The sequence below is a fragment of the Spea bombifrons genome, chromosome 6, assembly GCF_027358695.1.
Source record: "Spea bombifrons isolate aSpeBom1 chromosome 6, aSpeBom1.2.pri, whole genome shotgun sequence".
Classification (NCBI taxonomy): Eukaryota; Metazoa; Chordata; class Amphibia; order Anura; family Pelobatidae; genus Spea; species Spea bombifrons.
The window spans coordinates 27719739-27740464 of NC_071092.1; the positions used below are offsets into that span (position 1 = coordinate 27719739).

Below are 20726 nucleotides of genomic sequence, written 5' to 3' on the forward strand. Positions count from 1 at the left end.
TATAGTATGAATAACATACCCTCCCTGACTCATGTAAGAGATTAAACCTCTCACGTTGAGATACCGGATATGTTGCAGATATGTTCATTGTTCTATAGCACTGACAGGGTATAGAACGAGACACTTGTGACCTGTTTAGATTGGCCTCAGGCAGCTGATTCTATTAAAGTTTAGATGCAAGCGGAGTAGGAGGACAATCATATACTACTAGGAACAGGGGTAAATGGTGAGAATAAAGCAGCACGGGTGATTTTTGTTTTAACTGTGGAACATGATATATATATTTGTATATAATTCTGTGTACACATCCAGGTTTTCATATATACACGCAAATATATTTGTACATACACCGATCAGCCGTAACATTATGTTATACTGTTTAAATGGCCATATACACCGATCAGCCGTAACATTCTGACCACTGACAGGTGAAGGAAATAACACTGATAATCTTGTTATCATGGCACCTGTTAGTGAGTGGGATATATTAGGCGCAAGTGAACATTTCGTTCTCAAAGTTGATGTGTTAGAAGCAGGATCTCAAAGAAGAGTAGGTCAGAGCATCTCCAAAACTGCAGCTCCTTCTCCAAAAGTGGTCATGGGGCAGTCAAGGCTCATTGATGAATGTGGGGAGCGAAGGCTGGCCCATATGGTTAAATCCAACAGACTTTTCTGAAAAAGTTAATGCTGGTTCTGATAGACAGGTGTCAGAACACACAGTGCATCGCAGTTTGTTGCGTATGGGGTTGCGTAGCTGCAGACCAGTCAGGGTGCCTATACTGACCCCTGCCCACTGCCAAAAGCGCCTACAATAGACAGGTGAGCATAAGAACTGGACCACGGAGCAATGGAAGAAGGTGGCCTGGTCTGATGAATCATGTTTTCTTTTACATCACATGCCACCAGGATGCATCGATGGAAGTCCCACCTCCCATGTTACAGGACTTAAAGGATCTGTTGCTAACACCTTGGTGCCAGATACCACAGCACACCTTCAGAAGTGTCCATGACGGATCAGAGCTGTTTTGGTGGCAAAAGGGGAACCTACAAAATATTAGGCAGGTGGTCATAATGTTACGGCTGAGCAGTGTATGTGTGTATACATATACATGCTGCTGTACACCATGTTCTTACAGTATTGCAGCATGTGGCTATGTGTATCCTGCAGTCAGCCACACACTACAGGTATTCTATTTGTCTGTCTTCAGAGAAGCCGGTGAGGATGATCTTGCCATGCAAAGCCAAAGTGGACCAATGGGTTCCCATTCTTTATCTTCTGGTGCCACACTTCCCAAAGGAATGTTTAACTCCTTCCTTCCTTCCCTTTCCTGCCTATAGACCTGCAGGACAAGATCTAAGAGGGAAGGATCTTCTTGATTCTACATAAGTCTTCAACCCAATTCCCCCACCGGATCTTCAGGGACCCGCTCCACTGTGGGACTTGCACTCTGTGCAAAAAAGTGAAAAAACTCAACCAAGCTTTACACCTTCGATCTCTCCGGTATGTTCCGTGTAGACACCTGATTCTTCCAGGTCCTGACACGCCCCACTCCCTGTCTATTTCCTATTTAAATAGGGGTGTTTCCCGTGATGTCAGCGGGACCGCCCTCCAATATCAGCAGGACCGACCACTGACATCAGCAGGCAGTCCTGACCGCGTCCTGCAAGGGTAGGCTCCAGGTAGCCAAAGTCCACCAGTTCCCAGGTCTGGCCATACGACGCTAACCCATGGATAGCATTATGGAAATGTATCCACCATATGTACACTAGGCCAGTAAAGAAAAGAAATAAAATTTGTAAAATAGGAACCATGTATATTTTGAGGATCTCATTAACCCAAAGTATGTGCTATCCACATGGGCCAAATCTTAGAATTCTATGACATTATGCCAGAGGATTGCCCCCCCCCCCTCCAAGGTACTCAGTTGATCAAAGCCAAAAGCTATTTATGCAACTAAGGTCATTTATTAGAATGTATATTATTTATACAGTTCAATATACACATTTTCAGCTTTCTATACGTTTCTATACATAGTGAGTTTTGGGGATGTAAGACACTGTGATACACTTTTACCCACCAAATATTCTGAACTCCTAGAAAAAAAGGGAAATTATGGAAGGAAACAGATATTTCAGTCCACGGGAGTAAGGTATCCCAGGTATGTTGATATCCCTGCTTGAATGCAGATGACTCAATTAAATAAGGAAAAGTAAAGGTTTCCATGAGGACCCATATTAGAGCCACTGGGTTAACAACACACTTTGTGAGTCAATACATAGAATTTCATGATGAACTTTTAAAGATTTAATATCTCAAAAGTCTCAGGGTCAGATCATTTAGAAAGTTTTCACTTGGGATGTATGAATATATAAAGAGACTTAAAGTTAAAAAAAATAATGATGTTATCACCATAGCAACCAATGAAATTATTCAAATTTCAGAAACATCCCTTTGGTTGGTATGGTAATAAGACCACTTTTGAAATACTGGATCAGTCTGATTTTATCTAAAGCACCCCAAGTACTTTGCTTTCTGAAGTTTGATAGCACATTTTAAAAATGTACCAACATTGTCATTACAAAGAATGAATTCCATGCTTCACTTTATATTCTTGCTGATTTGGGCACTAAAGTTGGAATAAGAAAAAACGAAAGACGAATATAAAATAACAGGGACCAATTAGCCTCTTATCACCTCTGAATGGAGCTAAGAAGAGACTAAGACTGGAATTACTGTGGATGTCAAAAATAGGTGAATCGGATAGAGCAGACTGCATTTAAAAGACCTATATTAGAGCACCATGTTAGGTGAAAACATTGTGTCTCCGGTGTTTAGAGCTCCTGCCGCTGTGATGTACAGGACGTCGCGCCCAAGGGGCGCGGCTCACTGAGTTAGTTTTTTTTTTTCTGCTGGTGACGTAAGAGAGTCCTGGGGAACAGACATGGCGGCGGCCCAGGATAAAGGGTTGAAAAGTGTTGTGTGGCAAAGTGAGTGTGACATCATTGGGGTGTTATGCTAAGGGGTTAAAGGCGCATTTGTGTTCCGAAAGCGGTTTTTAGGCTTGCAGTGACCTCATTATACGTTTCCAAACTTCCTGTCAGACATGTCACTCACAGAAGTGTATGCAACTTCTACCGGGCATAGCAAAGCACCTCAGTTATACTCTATGAGGGCAAAGGTGTCTAAAGATGCCCGCCACACATTGCTGTTTATTCGCTTAGTTATACTCAGTAGTTTGTTACAGTTTGTGTAACAATACAATAACAAAAACCAACTGAGGTAATAAGCCGAGTTTTGTAAACATTGGTCTGTTAAGAAGAAATCTTTCATTGTCAGGCTTGTCTCTTATGTTGAAACTTTTATTATTATTATTTTTTTTGCTGCCTATTTAAATAATATTTAAGTATAAAACTCCTCTAGTATGCAGCATAGGAATGAATCTGCTATAAGCTTTAATATGCAGCGTATGTAATTATATCATGCGGTGTGTTTATTGCTAGTGCTCTTACAAAATAATTTCATCAATCGTTTTATTAGATTTTTTTTTACATTGTATGCAGGTAAATTATTATAATCTGGAAAAAAAATAATTTTTCATATTGAAAATCCATCTTCGTTATTTATTATAGGATGCAACCGACAAGTTGTCATAAATAGTGTTTATTACATTTGTATTTGGTTTAAAATGTAGGGGTATTTTATGCCAAAAGTGCTTAACATTACCCTAAACTTGCCGTTGTCAGTTGTATTCTATAATAAATAGTTAAGATGGTTACTGTCGCCTGCAAGCTGATACGGTGACCTTTATTACACTTATATATTGGTTATTTTTATTAAATTGCATTAAATTATTAGTAGTTATTATTAAATATGAGACTTGAGACCTAAACAACGCATTCACAGTTATATCTTAATAAGGTTATGGTAAAGTGTGCTGGTTATAAAAAAGCAGTTTGGTGGTATTTTTGTGTCTCTGAAGGGCAGCTGTCATTTTATATGCTAGGTATTTCGTTGGTTAGCGTTAATAGCCAAAATCCAATCCTGTATGCCTGTTTTGCATCTGATATATTTCAGATGTCAGACGTGTCCTTTTAAATATTTTGTTGCTAAAATTGATCTTTACCATTTATAGGCTGTTCCCTATGGAAACCATTTTTCAACATTCACAGTGTCTTTCTCTCTCTTCTCTCTCTCTTCTTTCTCTCGCTCGCTCTCTCTCTTCTTTCTCTCGCTCGCTCTCTCTTCTTTCTCTCGCTCGCTCTCTCTTCTTTCTCTCGCTCGCTCTCTCTCTCTCTTCTTTCTCTCGCTCTCTCTCTTCTTTCTCTCGCTCTCTCTCTCTCTCTCTTCTCTCTCTCTCTTCTCTCGCTCTCTTCTTTCTCTCTTCTCTCGCTCTCTTCTTTCTCTCTCTCTCGCTCTCTTCTTTCTCTCTCTCGCTCTCTTCTTTCTCTCTCTCGCTCTCTTCTTTCTCTCTCTCGCTCTCTTCTTTCTCTCTCTCGCTCTCTTCTTTCTCTCTCTCGCTCTCTTCTTTCTCTCTCTCGCTCTCTTCTTTCTCTCTCTCGCTCTCTTCTTTCTCTCTCGCTCTCTTCTTTCTCTCTCTCTCGCTCTCTTCTTTCTCTCTCTCTCGCTCTCTTCTTTCTCTCTCTCTCGCTCTCTTCTTTCTCTCTCTCTCGCTCTCTTCTTTCTCTCTCGCTCTCTTCTCTCTCTCTCTCTCGCTCTCTTCTTTCTCTCTCTCGCTCTCTTCTTTCTCTCTCTCGCTCTCTTCTTTCTCTCTCTCGCTCTCTTCTTTCTCTCGCTCTCTTCTTTCTCTCTCTCTCGCTCTCTTCTTTCTCTCTCTCTCGCTCTCTTCTTTCTCTCTCTCTCGCTCTCTTCTTTCTCTCTCTCTCGCTCTCTTCTTTCTCTCTCTCGCTCTCTTCTTTCTCTCTCTCGCTCTCTTCTTTCTCTCTCTCTCGCTCTCTTCTTTCTCTCTCTCGCTCTCTTCTTTCTCTCTCTCGCTCTCTTCTTTCTCTCTCTCGCTCTCTTCTTGCTCTCTCTCGCTCTCTTCTTGCTCTCTCCTTGCTCTCTCCTTTCTCTCGCTCGCTCTCTCCTTTCTCTCGCTCGCTCTCTCCTTTCTCTCGCTCGCTCTCTCCTTTCTCTCGCTCGCTCTCTCCTTTCTCTCGCTCGCTCTCTCCTTTCTCTCGCTCGCTCTCTCCTTTCTCTCGCTCGCTCTCTCCTTTCTCTCGCTCGCTCTCTCCTTTCTCTCGCTCGCTCTCTCCTTTCTCTCGCTCGCTCTCTCCTTTCTCTCGCTCGCTCTCTCCTTTCTCTCGCTCGCTCTCTCCTTTCTCTCGCTCGCTCTCTCCTTTCGCTCTCTCCTTTCTCTCTCTCCTTTCTCTCTCTCGCTCTCTCCTTTCTCTCTCTCGCTCTCTCCTTTCTCTCTCTCCTTTCTCTCTCTCGCTCTCTCCTTTCTCTCTCTCGCTCTCTCCTTTCTCTCTCTCGCTCTCTCCTTTCTCTCTCTCGCTCTCTCCTTTCTCTCTCTCGCTCTCTCCTTTCTCTCTCTCGCTCTCTCCTTTCTCTCTCTCGCTCTCTCCTTTCTCTCTCTCGCTCTCTCCTTTCTCTCTCTCGCTCTCTCCTTTCTCTCTCTCGCTCTCTCCTTTCTCTCTCTCGCTCTCTCCTTTCTCTCTCTCGCTCTCTCCTTTCTCTCTCTCTCACCTAAAAACACCCCCGCAGGGCAAAGAATGCATACCACAGAACAAACCACATTGAAAAAAGTTTGTACTGTTGCCTCATCAATCTACATGCTAGAAAAAATTGTGTTATTGATTGATAGACCATCACATTTAGCAATATCTGTTACTTCTGTATTTCAGGGATCAAAGCAGAAGTGCTGGATGACTGCAGAAAAGCGGATGAATGGAAGGTAATGCTTAAAAATAAACCTTTTTGGATTTCTGACTATAAACACTTTTCATAAGCCAACCGGGAGTGAGATTTAAAGTGCACATACCATTGAAGAATGACAAGGCGACTCTTGGGGAATAACTTGTTAGCTGTACATTCTATTAGCCACTTGGCTATGAAGGTATTTACAAGCTTCCCCTCTTATTACCGTATTTGCTCGATTATAAGACGAGGTTTTTTCCAGAGCAAATGCTCTGAAAAATACCCCTCGTCTTATAATCGGGGTCGTCTTCTAATCAGACCCCAAAAAAATGCTGGCGCCATGCTGCTTACCGGTCGCGAGCAGCGTCTCTTCTGTTAGAAGCAGGGCAGGAAGCTTGCAGCGTCCTCACAGAACTCTATCTCCCCCTCCCTCCTCTGGGGGCGGGGCCAGAGAAGTTGCTACAGCCGGTCCCCTGCAGAAGTCTGCGAGTGGGAGATCTGCAGTTCAGGTGAGGGGGTGGGGGAGGGTTTTTGAGTATGTGTGAAGTGTGTGTGATTAAGGGAATGAATGAGTATTTAAATGTTTGTGAATGAGTGTGAGTGTGTGTGTGATAGCATGGATGTGTAAGGGGGGTGGGGGTTGTAGCATGGCATATGGAGGCTGTAATCCCACTGCTATCATCCCCAGGTTCCAGCATGTACTGGCTGCCTTGGCTTGATAGGAGTGTGATTGCTGTTAGCAGTTTGATATATATATATATATATCAAACTGCTAACAGCAATCACACTCCTATCAAGCCAAGGCAGCCAGTACATGCTGGGTTAAAAGGCATATCATGGGGCTGAGTGGCATATAGGGGGTTAAAATGCATTTCTGGACCTCCAGAAATGCATTTTAACCCCCTATATGCCACTCAGCCCCATGATATGCCTATATACCTCCAGAAATGCTTTATACCCCCCTATATGCCACTCAGCCCCATGATATGCCTTTTAACCCCCTATATGCCAGAGTGGCATACAGGGGTATAAGGCATATCATGGGGCAGAGTGGCAAATAGGGGGGTATAAAGCATTTCTGGGGGCAGAGTGGCATAACTGGGGGGGGCAGGTTGGCAAATAAAAGGAAATTTAAAAAATATATTTTTCTCAATCATAGCTTTTATTAAACATGAAAATAATTTACATTAATTAATATTTACTGGTAAAACTTTTTCCCTATAGGGTAGTCTTATATTCAGGCTTTTTGTTTTTTTCCTAAATTAATATTTTGATTTTGGGGGGTCGTCTTATAATCGGGGTCGTCTTATAATCGAGCAAATACGGTATTTCTATGCCGGATTAAGAAAATACGTGTGGGGCTGCATGTGCACCCACAAGCTATCCTCTACTCCATATCAACAAAATGCTGTGCATTTACATAATTACATTATTTACATTATTTATATCATTCTGGAATGAAGCAGAAGCTCTGGGTAGGTGCACATGTGTATGCAGCCCTATTAAAAGACCCAGCGCAGGCAATGTTCTGGTAACTCAGATTTGCTAAGTAATTCCATGCATTGTTGTTTTGGCATCGGGATTTAGCAGTAACTTCCAAAACAAGAGTTGCTCGTACATAAAAGGGAAAAAATATACAAATAGTGTAAACCCATAAAATGTATATAGAAATAACCCTGTGTGTGATGTAGATCACAAATTTATATATTTTTGTATACACATTATGAGTTTACACTGTGTATATATTTTGTCCTTTTTATGAATGAGGACCTCTTGTTTTGGAATAAGTATTAAGGAGTACTGAAAAGCAAGCTACAAAATATGTATGTATGTATGTATGTATGTATATATATATATATATATATATATATATATATAATGTGTGTGTGTGTTTATTTTGCAGGAATTTGCAATTTTGTGCATTTATCAGTAACTGTAATTCTTATTTTGTTCACGTCATGTTTTTCGCATGTAACTTCCTTTATGTGCCTGTTTTATTTTTATTTATTTATTTGGACCTTTTTTTTCTATAAGGTCACTTGCTATAGTATTATCCGGGAAAAAACCAAGGTTTCTCATTTATTTTATTTATCTATTCTAATTGAAAGTGCAGTAAAATAATAATTAAAAATTGCAGATTTTACTCTTGGACCATTTTACGACCAAGTTGCTGACATCATGCTGTAAGATGACAGACTTGTTGCAAGAGGGTGTAACAGGTAATGGTTTCTCCTAAATGTGGTCATCAAAACAAATCTTTGTATTTGTGTCGGAGGGACATATATATCTGTGTTTTTAAACAAGAATACATTTCAGCTTTAGAATTTGTGTTTCATTATTATTTAATATTGACAGTACTATGATTCATTGTAAATATAAACCACTTTTAATTATTGCTAGGTGAGCAAATAAAGTGCTGTCTGCAGAATTATTGTTTATTAACTTATATTTTGCAGTGCTATATAGTGAAGTGAAGTGAAATGACCCTATTGCATTATTTTAGCAGTTTTGATAATAATTAATGTTAACAGCTGTATAGGTCAATGAAGGAATCATAGTTTATGCATGCTGAGAAACCCCACGGATCTCTTTCTTTTGCCCAAAATAATGCAGCAGTAAAATAACCCTAGAACAATCAGTCTGTTTCTGATTCACTGAGAAGGAAAACCATTTCTGGGTACATAAATATATATAGCTTTAACTCGTGTGTATTTCTGTCTCTCTAGTTGTGGAAGACGTTTTTAAGAACAGACAGCCGGTTCAACACTTGAAAGCCATATACTTTCTATCTCCCACGGAAAAGGTTTGTGTTGATTTGTCACAGCAGTGCTATTGCTGGAACAATAATAATGTTTTGAGTTTTGCCTTAACCATGACTAAATGGCTTTTTTTATTTGAAATAAATGTAGTTTGCACAGTAACTGCGTTATCATCACAGGTTGTGCATATCTATAACTTGTAGTCCAGCAGCATTCAATTCATCTGCTTCAGGAACTCTGTTCTGCTGCAGATCAGTTATTTTGCTTCCCGTGCAGGCAAAGAAGAAATATTCCGGTCTACAGGTCTAAGCACTAATTTACGGGATATAGAAAGGAAAGTCAGAAGTGGCTGCACTTCCTCTTGCATTTCAATTGGGAAACACTTCAAATTCTTGCAAGCGACAGAAGTATTCCTATAGATGTATCACCATTTTCATCTTCATTGAGCAGCTCCTCTGTGTGTAAAAACATGTTGGAATTACTGCTGTGTCTGCTATGTATGTTTTTGAACGTGTATCAATTTAATTTATACTAACATGTTTGTTTCTGGTCATTGTGAGTAATATTTTAGTGGCGTTATCGATAAATCGCTAAACATAAAGGCACAAATGCTCCTGCTTACTGATAGTTTGTGTTTTAGTCCATAGATTGCTTGGTGAATGACTTCCAGAATAAATCTTCCAGCAAATACAAAGCCGCATATGTATATTTCACTGACGGTAAGTCCCCTTACTCAGATAGATGTGCTTTACCTCTTAACCTGTATTTGTTATAATGCTGTGATGCTGTTATTGTCCAATATAAATATTCAATAATTTGGTTGTGCGCTTTCTTTTTTGTTTTTTTATTAGAATTTAAACAGACGCATAATTTCCCAGATCTTTAGTGTATGTTACAGTTAAAAAAAAAGTCTGCTGAACTTCAAGTGGATCTGTCACACAAAAGTTACATTAATCTCTATAAAAAATGTTTATATTTTGGCTGTTGTACTTAATAATTTTTGATTAATTGTAGATGTGAAATAATGTTATTCCTTTTGGCAGTTTAAATAATAGATTTCCTATAATGGTTCTCTGACGCGTTTTTATATTCCAGTTTGTCCAGATAACCTGTTTGGGAAGCTGAAGTCATGCCACTCAAAAGCAATTAAAAGATGCAAAGAAATCAATATTTCATTTTTTCCTAAAGAATCCCAGGTAAATGTTATGCATTGTATGTCTCAATCATTATATCGTTACAGGAGTAACATTGGAGAGAAGGCTTGATGTTATATAAAGAAAACTAGTAGCAGTTAATAAAGGGGAAGTTCTAAAATGAAAACATTACAGGAATAATGACTTCTATCATGTAATAAAACTTTTGTTTTGTAAAGGTTACTGTTTGTTAATGTGTAGACAAAGAAGTAATCTGCAGAACCGTGAGGCAGACACTCCTCTTGGTCAGTAGAACAAAAATTAGAAGCCTTTTGCCTGTTGGTTATAACAGTGAGCGTTACCGTACCTCTATGGTGTGTAAAATACATTATATCTAGAGGACAAGCAGAGCCACCTGTATTTATAAAACCAGAGCAATCCATTTATAATAGAAATGACCAACATAGAATTAAATAATTGCTTTTTGGAGTTTTTATTTGGCTTCCGTTGAATTTTGATACTTAGCGAACCTTTAATGGGCCTGATGGGGGCACGTATGTTGGAATTGTATTTTTGCCGATGCACAATTATTTACTGTCAAGACAAATACAACTTACTTGCTTTACGTTCTTTGTCCAGGTCTTTCTGCTGAATGTCCCTGATGCATTTCGCCTTATCTACTGTCCTGATAAGGCTGAAGATAAAGAATTGGGCATGGAAACTATAGCCCAACAAATTGTGACCTTATGTGCGACCTTGGATGAAAACCCAGGAGTCCGTTACAAGAAGTGAGACTTTTGGCCTGTGTCAGCTGATCTTTACTTTAATGTCCTTCTGCTAGGGAGGGTGCAGATTCACATGGCTGATTCGTGATAGTAAAATTACACAGGATCCAACATTATTGTCTATTTGCTTAAAGGTACAAGGTAGCCAACAAATGCACTTTAATGCTTATTATAGCTGTGTTACCTTGTAATGTTATTACAATGACATAGAGGGGATTTTACTGAATCTATCTATGCATTTGCTCTCTTTTGCCACCTCTAGTTATTTGCTTTGTGGAGATGTATTCCATCACACAAGGGGACCTCTCGCATTAGAGGTCCAGGAGCATTTCCATAGACAGCAGAACACTGACATTCTGGAGCTGTAACCTTTAGTATTTTTTTTGTTCTTCCATGTAAAAGTGTACATTAAAGTACTTCATTCATCGTTGCTCAGGAATTAAACTATCCTTTTTAATATAACAAAAATAATTGATGTCAGATTAGGATCCTATAACCTGCTTTATGGAGTGCAATAGACTTGAACTGGAAAGCTTGACTTCTGAAATGCCCATATACTGTTTATGAAGAAAGGTTTATTGCTGTTTATCATTTTGGAGTTGTGTTGACCTTGTAGGGATCCGCTGGATAATGCTGAGGACTTGGCAAATCTCGTAGAAGAAAAGCTTGTTGAGTATTACAAAATGGATGAGAGAGACCAGTTTAAGGTAATGCGCGTCATAATATCTTCACTAATAATTGGTCGTTACGAGGTATAAATGTGTCCTTGTCACAATACTGTGGGCCGAGTCTGGCCACGCTGCATAGATTAAACATTCAACAGTGTAACTATATATCTGTCTCTTTATTCTCCCAGACGAAAACTCAGTCCCAGCTGCTTATACTAGACAGGGGATTCGATCCAGTGTCCACTGTACTGCACGAGCTGACGTATCAAGCAATGATCTATGACCTTCTTCCCATTGAGAATGATATTTACAAGTAAGTATTATTTGCTGTCTAGTTGTGACTTTATGTACGCTTTATTATTAGTATTTAATCACAATCACTTTGCTATGTAATCTGTTTGATTTCTGTATTTTCTAGTGTAGTTAATATTTGTCCACATACCGTTGGAAAATATACCTGTTGTGGTTCAGAACAGCAGCGATTCAGTACTTGTTTCCTATTTATTTTTAATTTTGATACGGATTTGGTACTAACGATATTGTCTTGTAGATATGGGACTGACCACTCTACAGCAAAAGACAGAGACGCGCGTTTAGATGAATCGGATGACTTGTGGGCTAAAATCCGTCACAGACACATTGCTGCCGTCTTGGAGTAAGTATGCTTTTGCCGTGACCATGTAGTAATCTAAACAAATCACTAAACATAAAACATTTTTGTACTAGCAAAGTACTATGGGGGTTGTGGAAAAAAAAAAAGTCTGGTGCAAAGCGTAGAAAGTGTTCTTATCACAGCATCCAAAGAAATTGGCTGCTATGATGTTAAGACCTCCTTTCAACCTTTGCACCAGAATCACCTTATATGCTACCCTTCATGTATATTTTTTTATCTGATACTAATCTATAAAGATACTTGCTCTATTATTGCAATAGGGAGACATTGAAAAATAACCTTAACGCTAACGATATAAAATGTGACAGGATAACACATGTAAAGAAAAAGGATCCTTCTCCTAAGACCTTTCATATCACTGCAGCCTGTTTTAAATGTGACCCTAATTGCATGTTTTTGTTTAATTTTCATCTTGCAAGCATTGGTTTACTTTAACCCCTTAATAAACAGGTCTATTTTATGCTACTGGACCAGAGCAGTTTTCGTGTTTTCACTGTGTTTTTCGCAGTTTTCAACCGTTCTTTTCCTTTTGTCATTTAATGTACCCACACGAATTATATATATTTTGGGGGGTGCAAGTAGGGCTTAATGTCTAAGAATTCACGCCCCCTAGGAAGGTTTAACCGGTTTTTGAAGAATATTTCCTAAGCAGTTCAATATTTTAACCCTTTCATACATGTATGTCCTAAAAGGCTTTTGCTTAGAGGCCCTTTAGAACCCTTTATTTACCAGCAGGCACACTCCATGTATGTATCTTATTTTCTACAACCAAGTAACATTTGTATGCAAGGAGTAAAGTGACAAACGATGGAATACACAAAATATGTGCTTTTTATTGATCCAGTATACTGTAACATACAGGGGGATATTTATTGTCAATTTCCTGATTTACAGAGAAATCCCAAAGCTTGTCAAAGAAACATCTTCTAGCAAAAAAGAAACTGAAGGAAAGGTATTGATACACTTACTTGCTGTTTTTCACCGTAGTTGTTTTTCTTGTCATTGGTACTCAATTACTGAACAAAACCAGTAGTTCTAGAGAAAAAGTGAAACACGAATGTATTACTATGTGCAAGCATGTAAATACATACCCCCAAACATCTTTTTTTTCTTCCCCCTTTTCCACATACAACCCCGCTCCCCGACTCCATGCACCTAAAATGTGCTAAGCAATATTATAGTGGCTCTAAACCAAATAGCCCTATATGTGCTTTGTAAATACTACCGCTCCCACAATTCCTTGGTTATCAAGACGAATACTTTGATCGTTTTGAGTCCGATGAAACCCGCACAAACTGTGTTAAAAATGTTTTTAATGTTTTTTTTGTGTTCGGTCTGTCTTACTGCCAAATTTCTAGATCACCTCCAATTACTATTGCCATGATACCGTTATTGTGCTGGGTGAAAACATCAGCTGGCAGAAAAAGTCCAACTAATCTCTTTTCCCTATTCCTTGACAGCTCTCCATAGGTAACTTGTCCAATCTAATGAAAAAAATGCCCCAATTCCGAAAGCAGATCAGCAAGGTGGGTACCTTTTTGTCTGTTAGTTGAACATCCTACCTTCATGTCTCAAAAGGGTGTCTCTAAACTGGCATTTCGCTAGTCATTACTACACGTTATAAAGTGTCGGCTCCAGCGAGCATGCTCCTATGGTGCTGAGAATATATATTCTCTAGAATGCCATATTATTGTATATTACAATATATTCAGCCATAGTTTTGTGTGCCTATTAATATTTCAGCGGGTGACCATATTGTAAATGTACCTCTTCCCGTTTCTATTACAGCAAACTATACATCTCAGTTTAGCTGAGGATTGCATGAAGAAGTTTGAGGGAAACATCGAGAAGCTCTGCAAAGTTGAACAAGTAAATATATGTGCAAGAAAATCCAACAAAGTCACAAAATTGCTTCCTTATTTCCATTGCGTCTGATAATATTCATATATGTCCATTGTATAAGATTGTTACTGACAGAAACTTGGCACCCTAGTAACAGCTATTTTATTTGCACAATTGCTCTTGGACATGGAAGTGCTTGTTTGATTAAGTTAGTTAGATGCCCATTTTGTCTATTTTGGGACAGATATCTACTGTAATATCCAACCAAAATGTAATTCTGTCTCTCCGGAAGAAAGCAACATAATAGACAAGGATTACGTTGTTTGTTACAGGATCTAGCCTTAGGCACAGATGTTGATGGACAGAAGGTGAAGGAGCACATGCGGGTCCTGCTTCCCGTCTTGCTCAACAAGGAACTAGACAACTATGACAAAATAAGAGCCATCTTGCTGTACATCTTTGTTGAGAATGGTAAGTCAGTGGGAGAGAACCTCTAAAAGAAGTTAAAAATTGCTACGACTCAGTGAGTTTGCTGTCTGAGTCGCTGTCATTAGCGTATATTTAAGTATCATTTAAGAAAAGATTGTATAAAAACATTTAGAAGCAAAATTAAATATTTGACGAAAGCCCCGGTTTGTGATATCCTATAAAGTAGATTCAATCAGCAATGGCTGCAAAGCAAACTTACCATGAGGCATAGATTTAATTGTGTATTTCGAATCAGAGAGAATACCTCTTATCTCCAGGCGGTCATTAATGCTTAGCGAGCATCCAAACAAAACTATAGTGGTGTGCTGCATATGATCACATTTTAGATGATACAGAGCTGCCTACATATATGTATACTTGGGCAACAGTTAAAGCCATCCACTAATAGTAGTTTTTAATAGATTTACACACTGGCTTTACTGGAATTTGCACATGAGAACCAACTGTTAAACTTAAAACTGTAACATTTCGGCAATATCCTCTTTTTGATAAAGGAACCACACAAGAAAATTTAGACCGGCTGATCCAGCATGCCAAGATTGAAAGTGATGGGGATGCGTTAAGGAACTGGAAGCATCTTGGGGTCCCGGTTGTCTCCAAGGTAAGGGAAGCAATGAACAATGCATTACATCTCTGTGTATTCACCAGCCAATACACACCCTGGCAAGTCTTTTTCCACTGAGCATTTCCCAGATATACTCAATTTGTGTTACATTGGATACCCAAACCCTTCCCAGAAATAGTTGGGGTTTTTTTTAGTTATGGACATTTTTTGTGTGTTTTTTTTAATGTGTGTGTTTGAGCAAGCAAACTAGAGAGTGCAGTTAATGGTTTGTTTAAGTGGAAGTTAACCAAGTCAGCTTGTGCTTTAAATATTATTATATGTCCATTACAATGCTTACCAGTCCCCAGTCTTAATGACTTGTCGCAGAATCTGATTTGTTCCCCTATATTTAGTTCCTCCCCCCGTGGAAGCTGATTGGCTGTGGCAGTTTAGAAGGTGGAGCGAGGTGAATAGAGCATATTTTGTCTCACAAGCCACTTAACCAAACTAATTTCCTTTTAGACCCCGTATTTCCAAAGCAATTATAGTTTGATAATTCTAAAATCTGTGTAGGTGCCAGGTCTATTTAAATCAACAACAAACTGTGTTATCACTAATCGGTGTCTACAGCAATAACAATTGAATGCAAGATTCAATTGAAATTAGAATGGAGACAAATGCAACAGGAACATGATCGGACCGTACCAAACTGTAGTCTGTGCCATACGAGCCAACTCACACACCTATTGTATTGGTGGGCAATTTTCTGGCTCTGTAGCTGTATATTTGCACAGTTATTATCCAGGGTGTCTGCAGTTAAGTGTAGTTGCTTTGACATTAAGTGAGGAAAGCTATAATCTTGCTTGTAGAATGTCTACACAGGTGGAGTGCATTTCAGGCACCCAGATGTTCTGTTACCTCTGTGCTGCCTGTCTTTTCTCATCTGTTGGTTTTTGATTGGAAACCAAAACACCAAAATTGTATTTGTTTTATGTATAATTGAAAATGTGCGTTACAAATGTTACAAGCCTTAGAGGGCTGCCTGGCATGTTGTCTCCTGTACATCTTGATCCAACAGCCTTGAGGCAGGCATGATGGGTGAGGACACCTGCAAGTTATAGAATGCAGAGGCCGCCGTGGGCAACTAAACAGAAATTCTCTGTTTCACAAGGCCTTATTTTTAACTGGACGCACGCAGACCATTGAACTGAATAATTGAGTCTTATACTGTGTAAATGCTAGAACTTTTCTCCGGGGTGCTGCCATACATAGAAGGTCTAAGATCTCCTCAAACGTTCTATTGCTATGGTTGAGTTTTTCTTTCTGCTGCCTTGTGTAATCTGCCGGCTGGAGCTTAACATCATGTTGTGTGCCATTGTGCAGCTTTCTGATGCACTTTAACAAATTGTTCTGTTCCAGCTGAAAGTTACTCGCATAGGTCCATAAAGATTTATTTTTTGCAGCTCAATACGTTTTTGCCCTGTGAGAGTTAAAGGTCTCTTACTTTACTACTTGGTGCAATTTCTCCAATTAGTTTCTCATACACATTGTTGTTGCATTGCATGTCTTCCGCGTGGATACTGCTTACACTTCTATTAAATTACATTTAGTGTGTGGATTAGTTTGCATTGTAGTTTATAGGAATATTGGGTATATGGCTTCCACAGTTGGCGGTGCTGATCACCTCTTTACACTCACACGGCTTTTTCCCAGCGATATAGACAGACGCATGCCTGCTATGCTTCTCTTATATCCGTTTTCTGCTTAAACTAACCTGTTTTCTTTATTCCCTTTAAGACTGTCTTTCCTGTGGAATCAGGTCAGTCCTGAAAGAAAATGTTAAATTGATTTGTCTGAGAATCTAATTTTAGTCCAGCTCTCCACCGGCTGTGTATGAAACAAATTGGTTATCTGGTGGTTTGCTTACTCCTCTGACATGGACTGCATCAATAGTTCTGACCTCACTAGGTTCTGCGTTAGGTTCCCCTTTCTAAATACTGTGTTTGTTGTGACCATGCTGTTGTGTTATAGGCAGTATCATTTCACCGGTGAACACTCTGTGTCGCGCCTTTGCATCTGCAAACAGCTGATTTGCGTCTAGCTGCCGAGATTTTTTCTGTTCTGCCATATCCCTGCTTTCCAGTTTCATTAACTGTGTGTAAATTTTCAGGTTTTTTGAAGCATATGAGTTTTTTCCAGCATATCACATTTGGCAATATTTTTTTGTTGGCGCTCCATGCTAAGAGCTTCTTAGGCATCTGTTTACACAGCTTGGCTTTTCAGGACTTCCCCCGGATGTTATACCCATGATCCCTTTACACCCCACCTCTGCACATGACTCTGCATGTCTCAGATGCCTCTGAAGCAAATACTGTGATTTTAAGAAATAGTAAAAGGTTATCCTACTCCACAACACCATTTGCCTAAGAGTCCCAAAAATGATAACTGAAAATTGCAGAAAACGATTTCATGTAAAATCATTTTTTCATTATTTTTGTCATGTTGTCCCTGCTTTTATAGTCTTCACAGCGTAAACCAGCTAGGAGAGATCGGTCGAACGAGGAAACATTTCAGCTATCCCGGTGGACACCAGTAATTAAAGATATTATTGAGGTGAGAAGAATTACCGTACCCTGATCTGTGTGCGCGGAAGCGTACACACAGACTGCCGCTGCATGGAAGATCAGGCTGACTAATGACAGTCTGGGGACTGTCTTTCCTGTTTTATTCCATGGCTTCAAAATTTCCAGAAGTTTTACATCTCTATTGCTACCCGTGCTGGCTGATCACATCAGCAATGGAAGGCTATGGATTCATCCTTGCTGAATCACAGCTTGATCAGTGTGGGAGAGATCAGAAGGATGAGAATGAAATATCAAAAAAAATGTAAAATAAACTAAATAGGGTGCCCCACTATTTCTTAGCCGTACCACTACAAGTAAAAAAAATAAAACATAAATAAATAAATATATCACACCCAAACCCTTTAAGCCCGAAGTATTTGTGGGCACATCAACTATCGAAAAGGCTAATCATGGTTTAGCAAACCTACGGTTAAAAAATGGCAAAAAGACTCCCATCATTATGGTATAAAAATCCCTGAAAGTATTAAACGTACAGTACCGTCAAGGTGCATATGATAGTGGATTTTACCTTGAACCTTTTTTTATGATGTTTCGAAGCAAATACTCTTTTTGAACTTTTTTTTAGTGCTGTATTGATATAAGGACCATCTGAAAGAGATGCATCCAATTAATACGGTAATTGTACAGCTGAAAGAGATCTTGGAATGTCATGTTGTTGTGATTATAATAATATTTCATTCATTTTAGGACAGTATGGAGAACAAGCTAGATTCTAAGGCATGGCCGTACTGTTCAGAGTGCCCAGCTGTGTGGAATGGCTCCGGCGCAGTCAGGTGAGTAAGATGGCTTATAAAGAAGTTCCCAGAGTTCCCCTCAGATGACTCCATATTAATAAAAAGAATGTGTTTAATCATAGTTATATCAATTGTAATCTCAGCACCTCTTCAACACCTCCAGAGAATATAAATGAAACCAGATAATTGGAGTGCTTTATAAATACAAAAAAAAGAATATAATATAAAACCCCCTTGAAAAATTCTTACAAGGATTTTGAAATATATATTTAGTATTCCGCTTTTTCACATGTAGCTTCTACAATTTCAGATTGTGTTGCTACTCTTATTTCTCCACGACAGATGTACAGCGAAATAAAGATATCACAATTGTGTACATTATGGAGTTAAAAACTTTCCCAATCCACCAAAGGCTTCAGCTCACATGTATTAGAGCAAGGATGCACTGCTCAAATTGTGCACTTTTAGCCCCCGATCAAGCTTCCAATGGTCTTTAATCTTCCCTTAACACAAATGTTACAATGTGAGACCTCTCTTAAAACTTTAATAAAGCGCTTAGGACAAAAACCGTGTCAGTCCTTAATGTAAGGTATTGTTTACATTTTGCAGTGATTTTTGTATAATCAATTATAGGCAATTAAATAGTTTTTGTATGCCAGTAGAAGTTTAGTATTTGAATTGGCATATCCTGCACATCTGTTCTGTATTTGTGGGTGATCTTCATCTCTTTTCAGCGCCCGCCAGAAACAGAACACTATGTCCCGGGAGGACAAAAAGAATGTGTCCAAGCTCATCATCTTTGTAATTGGAGGAATAACATACTCCGAAATCCGTTGTGCTTATGAAGTGACACAAGCCAATAAATTTATCCAGGTTTTAATTGGTAAGTGATGAGCAGTGTATAACACAATGCTTTGATTTTTATTTAAGTGTGTCTTAGACCTACATGTACATGGGCAGGTCCTATAACTTTCAATGTCAGAGTGCAGATCTAAAGGTCCTTGGCTTTTAGATATACTTGGGAGTATTTTCAAAGGCTCCAGGGGCGCTGCATATAGCAAACAGATTTAGTTTAAAGTACCGTACGTTTCATGTATCTTTATACATAATTAATCAGCAACCCGCAGATAATGCTCAGAGGATTATGTGCCAGATCCCTACTGGAAATTATACTGGCTCACCTTTCTCAATATAACCATCAGAGCCAAGCAAGAAGAGTTTCGTGGAACCCTATATTACTAGTCTATTTTATCTGATATTCATAATAGAGCCTGTAAAATCCCATGCACCCCTCTTGGGTTACCTTATGAGTTTGCAGATCTAGGATTCATGGGACCACATTGCCTCCTCATTTGCTTTCATTCTAAGCAATATTGTTCCACATCCAACATGTCCCCGGTGGTTGTAAGTTTTGATATGTGGTCAATACCTCAGTCTTGGTCACATGGTTTTCATGATTTGTGTCTGGGATTTACTATGTATTATTGTTCTGATCTTTATCATAATGTTTGTAATGTTATCTGTTTCAGGTTCCACTCACATTATCACTCCAAAGAGAATGCTGGATGATATAAAGGACCTTACTAAACCCCGTAAAGAGACCTTTACCATGATCAGTGAATAAAAGAGCTTTTGCTTGTATACTTTATACAGGGAAACCTATCAACTGCAAAATGTGTGCTTATCACATTTTACAGAGCTAAGGGTATGTTTCATAATACAACTGGAATGTATTTTTGTCACTTTAAGATATCATTTTTATCAATAACTTTACCACTGAGATTCTTTGGAAAGCACTGAAATATAAGCTTGTACGGCTTTTTTTGTGGCAATAGTTCTGTTTGTTGTATCCCTATGTACTGAGGTATTGTTTAATGCACACACATCATATCTAAATAGAGATTTTTTTTTATGGCTAGATAAAATTATAAAATACTTTCATAATTCAGAGTTTATGGTGCAGTTCTAATTCCTCTGACTTTTTTTGCATGTTTTAAAAAAAAAAATATTTATGTTTGGAAATGTAAAATCTAGCATTATTGAATTAAAAATAATTCAACAAACATATGCAAAGCATCACTGGGCCTGCGCTTGAAACAAGTATGAGTTGCTTTCTGAGTGCTTTAAAACAAACTAGTTGACCCGGCACTAGCAGCACAGCAGTTCCCGGCTCCTGCGTTTTGTTGATGACAACACAAAATATATTTCAAGTCCTGTCTTGGTTGCCTACAGTTTTTTGTGGCATTTAGATGACACCCACCACACCGTATTGACCTTCTTGGTATAAGTTATGCCTCTCACAATGTTATCTGTTTGTGTAAATTACTGAATTGATTGTAAAATACAAGATTTCTATTAAGGAATATAGCTTAATCTTATTTCTTTTTCCTTGCATCCTTTGCATGCTAATTTTTAACAAAATGTAGTGGAAAGGAAAACATTTTTATGTGTATTAAGTAATCTTAGTTCACAAAATGCATGCAAGTAAATATGTGCAAAATGCAGCTTAAAATAAAACATGTTTTTAATTCCCTTTGCTTTTTTTCCCCTTGGGATTATGGCAGAATGATGTCCATTTGTCATTCTGGCTCTCAAAC

The 20726-nt window shown here is 38.8% G+C and overlaps 1 protein-coding gene across 1 annotated transcript; it reads left to right on the plus strand.

The window, feature by feature from the left end:
- The first annotated feature begins 2876 nt into the window (after positions 1-2876).
- Positions 2877-20492, plus strand: STXBP3 (syntaxin binding protein 3). The gene is made up of 19 exons (XM_053469786.1): positions 2877-2988; positions 5845-5894; positions 7995-8076; positions 8584-8660; positions 9257-9335; positions 9712-9812; positions 10389-10537; positions 11151-11241; positions 11391-11515; positions 11753-11857; positions 12770-12827; positions 13336-13401; positions 13664-13744; positions 14050-14188; positions 14701-14807; positions 17271-17363; positions 18083-18168; positions 18864-19012; positions 19659-20492. Exons 1-19 carry the CDS (start codon positions 2943-2945, stop codon positions 19751-19753), a joined length of 1779 nt encoding a protein of 592 aa, XP_053325761.1. The 5' UTR covers positions 2877-2942; the 3' UTR covers positions 19754-20492.
- Positions 20493-20726: the final 234 nt, after the last annotated feature.

Excerpts from the sequence above, each read along its gene's own strand:
- STXBP3 (XM_053469786.1), top strand. The coding sequence starts at position 2,943 with ATGGCGGCGGCCCAGGATAAAGGGTTGAAAAGTGTTGTGTGGCAAA. Across the intron at positions 13,745-14,049 it reads AGCTCTGCAAAGTTGAACAA|GATCTAGCCTTAGGCACAGA; the intron begins GTAAATATATGT and ends TGTTTGTTACAG. Across the intron at positions 17,364-18,082 it reads TAATTAAAGATATTATTGAG|GACAGTATGGAGAACAAGCT; the intron begins GTGAGAAGAATT and ends CATTCATTTTAG.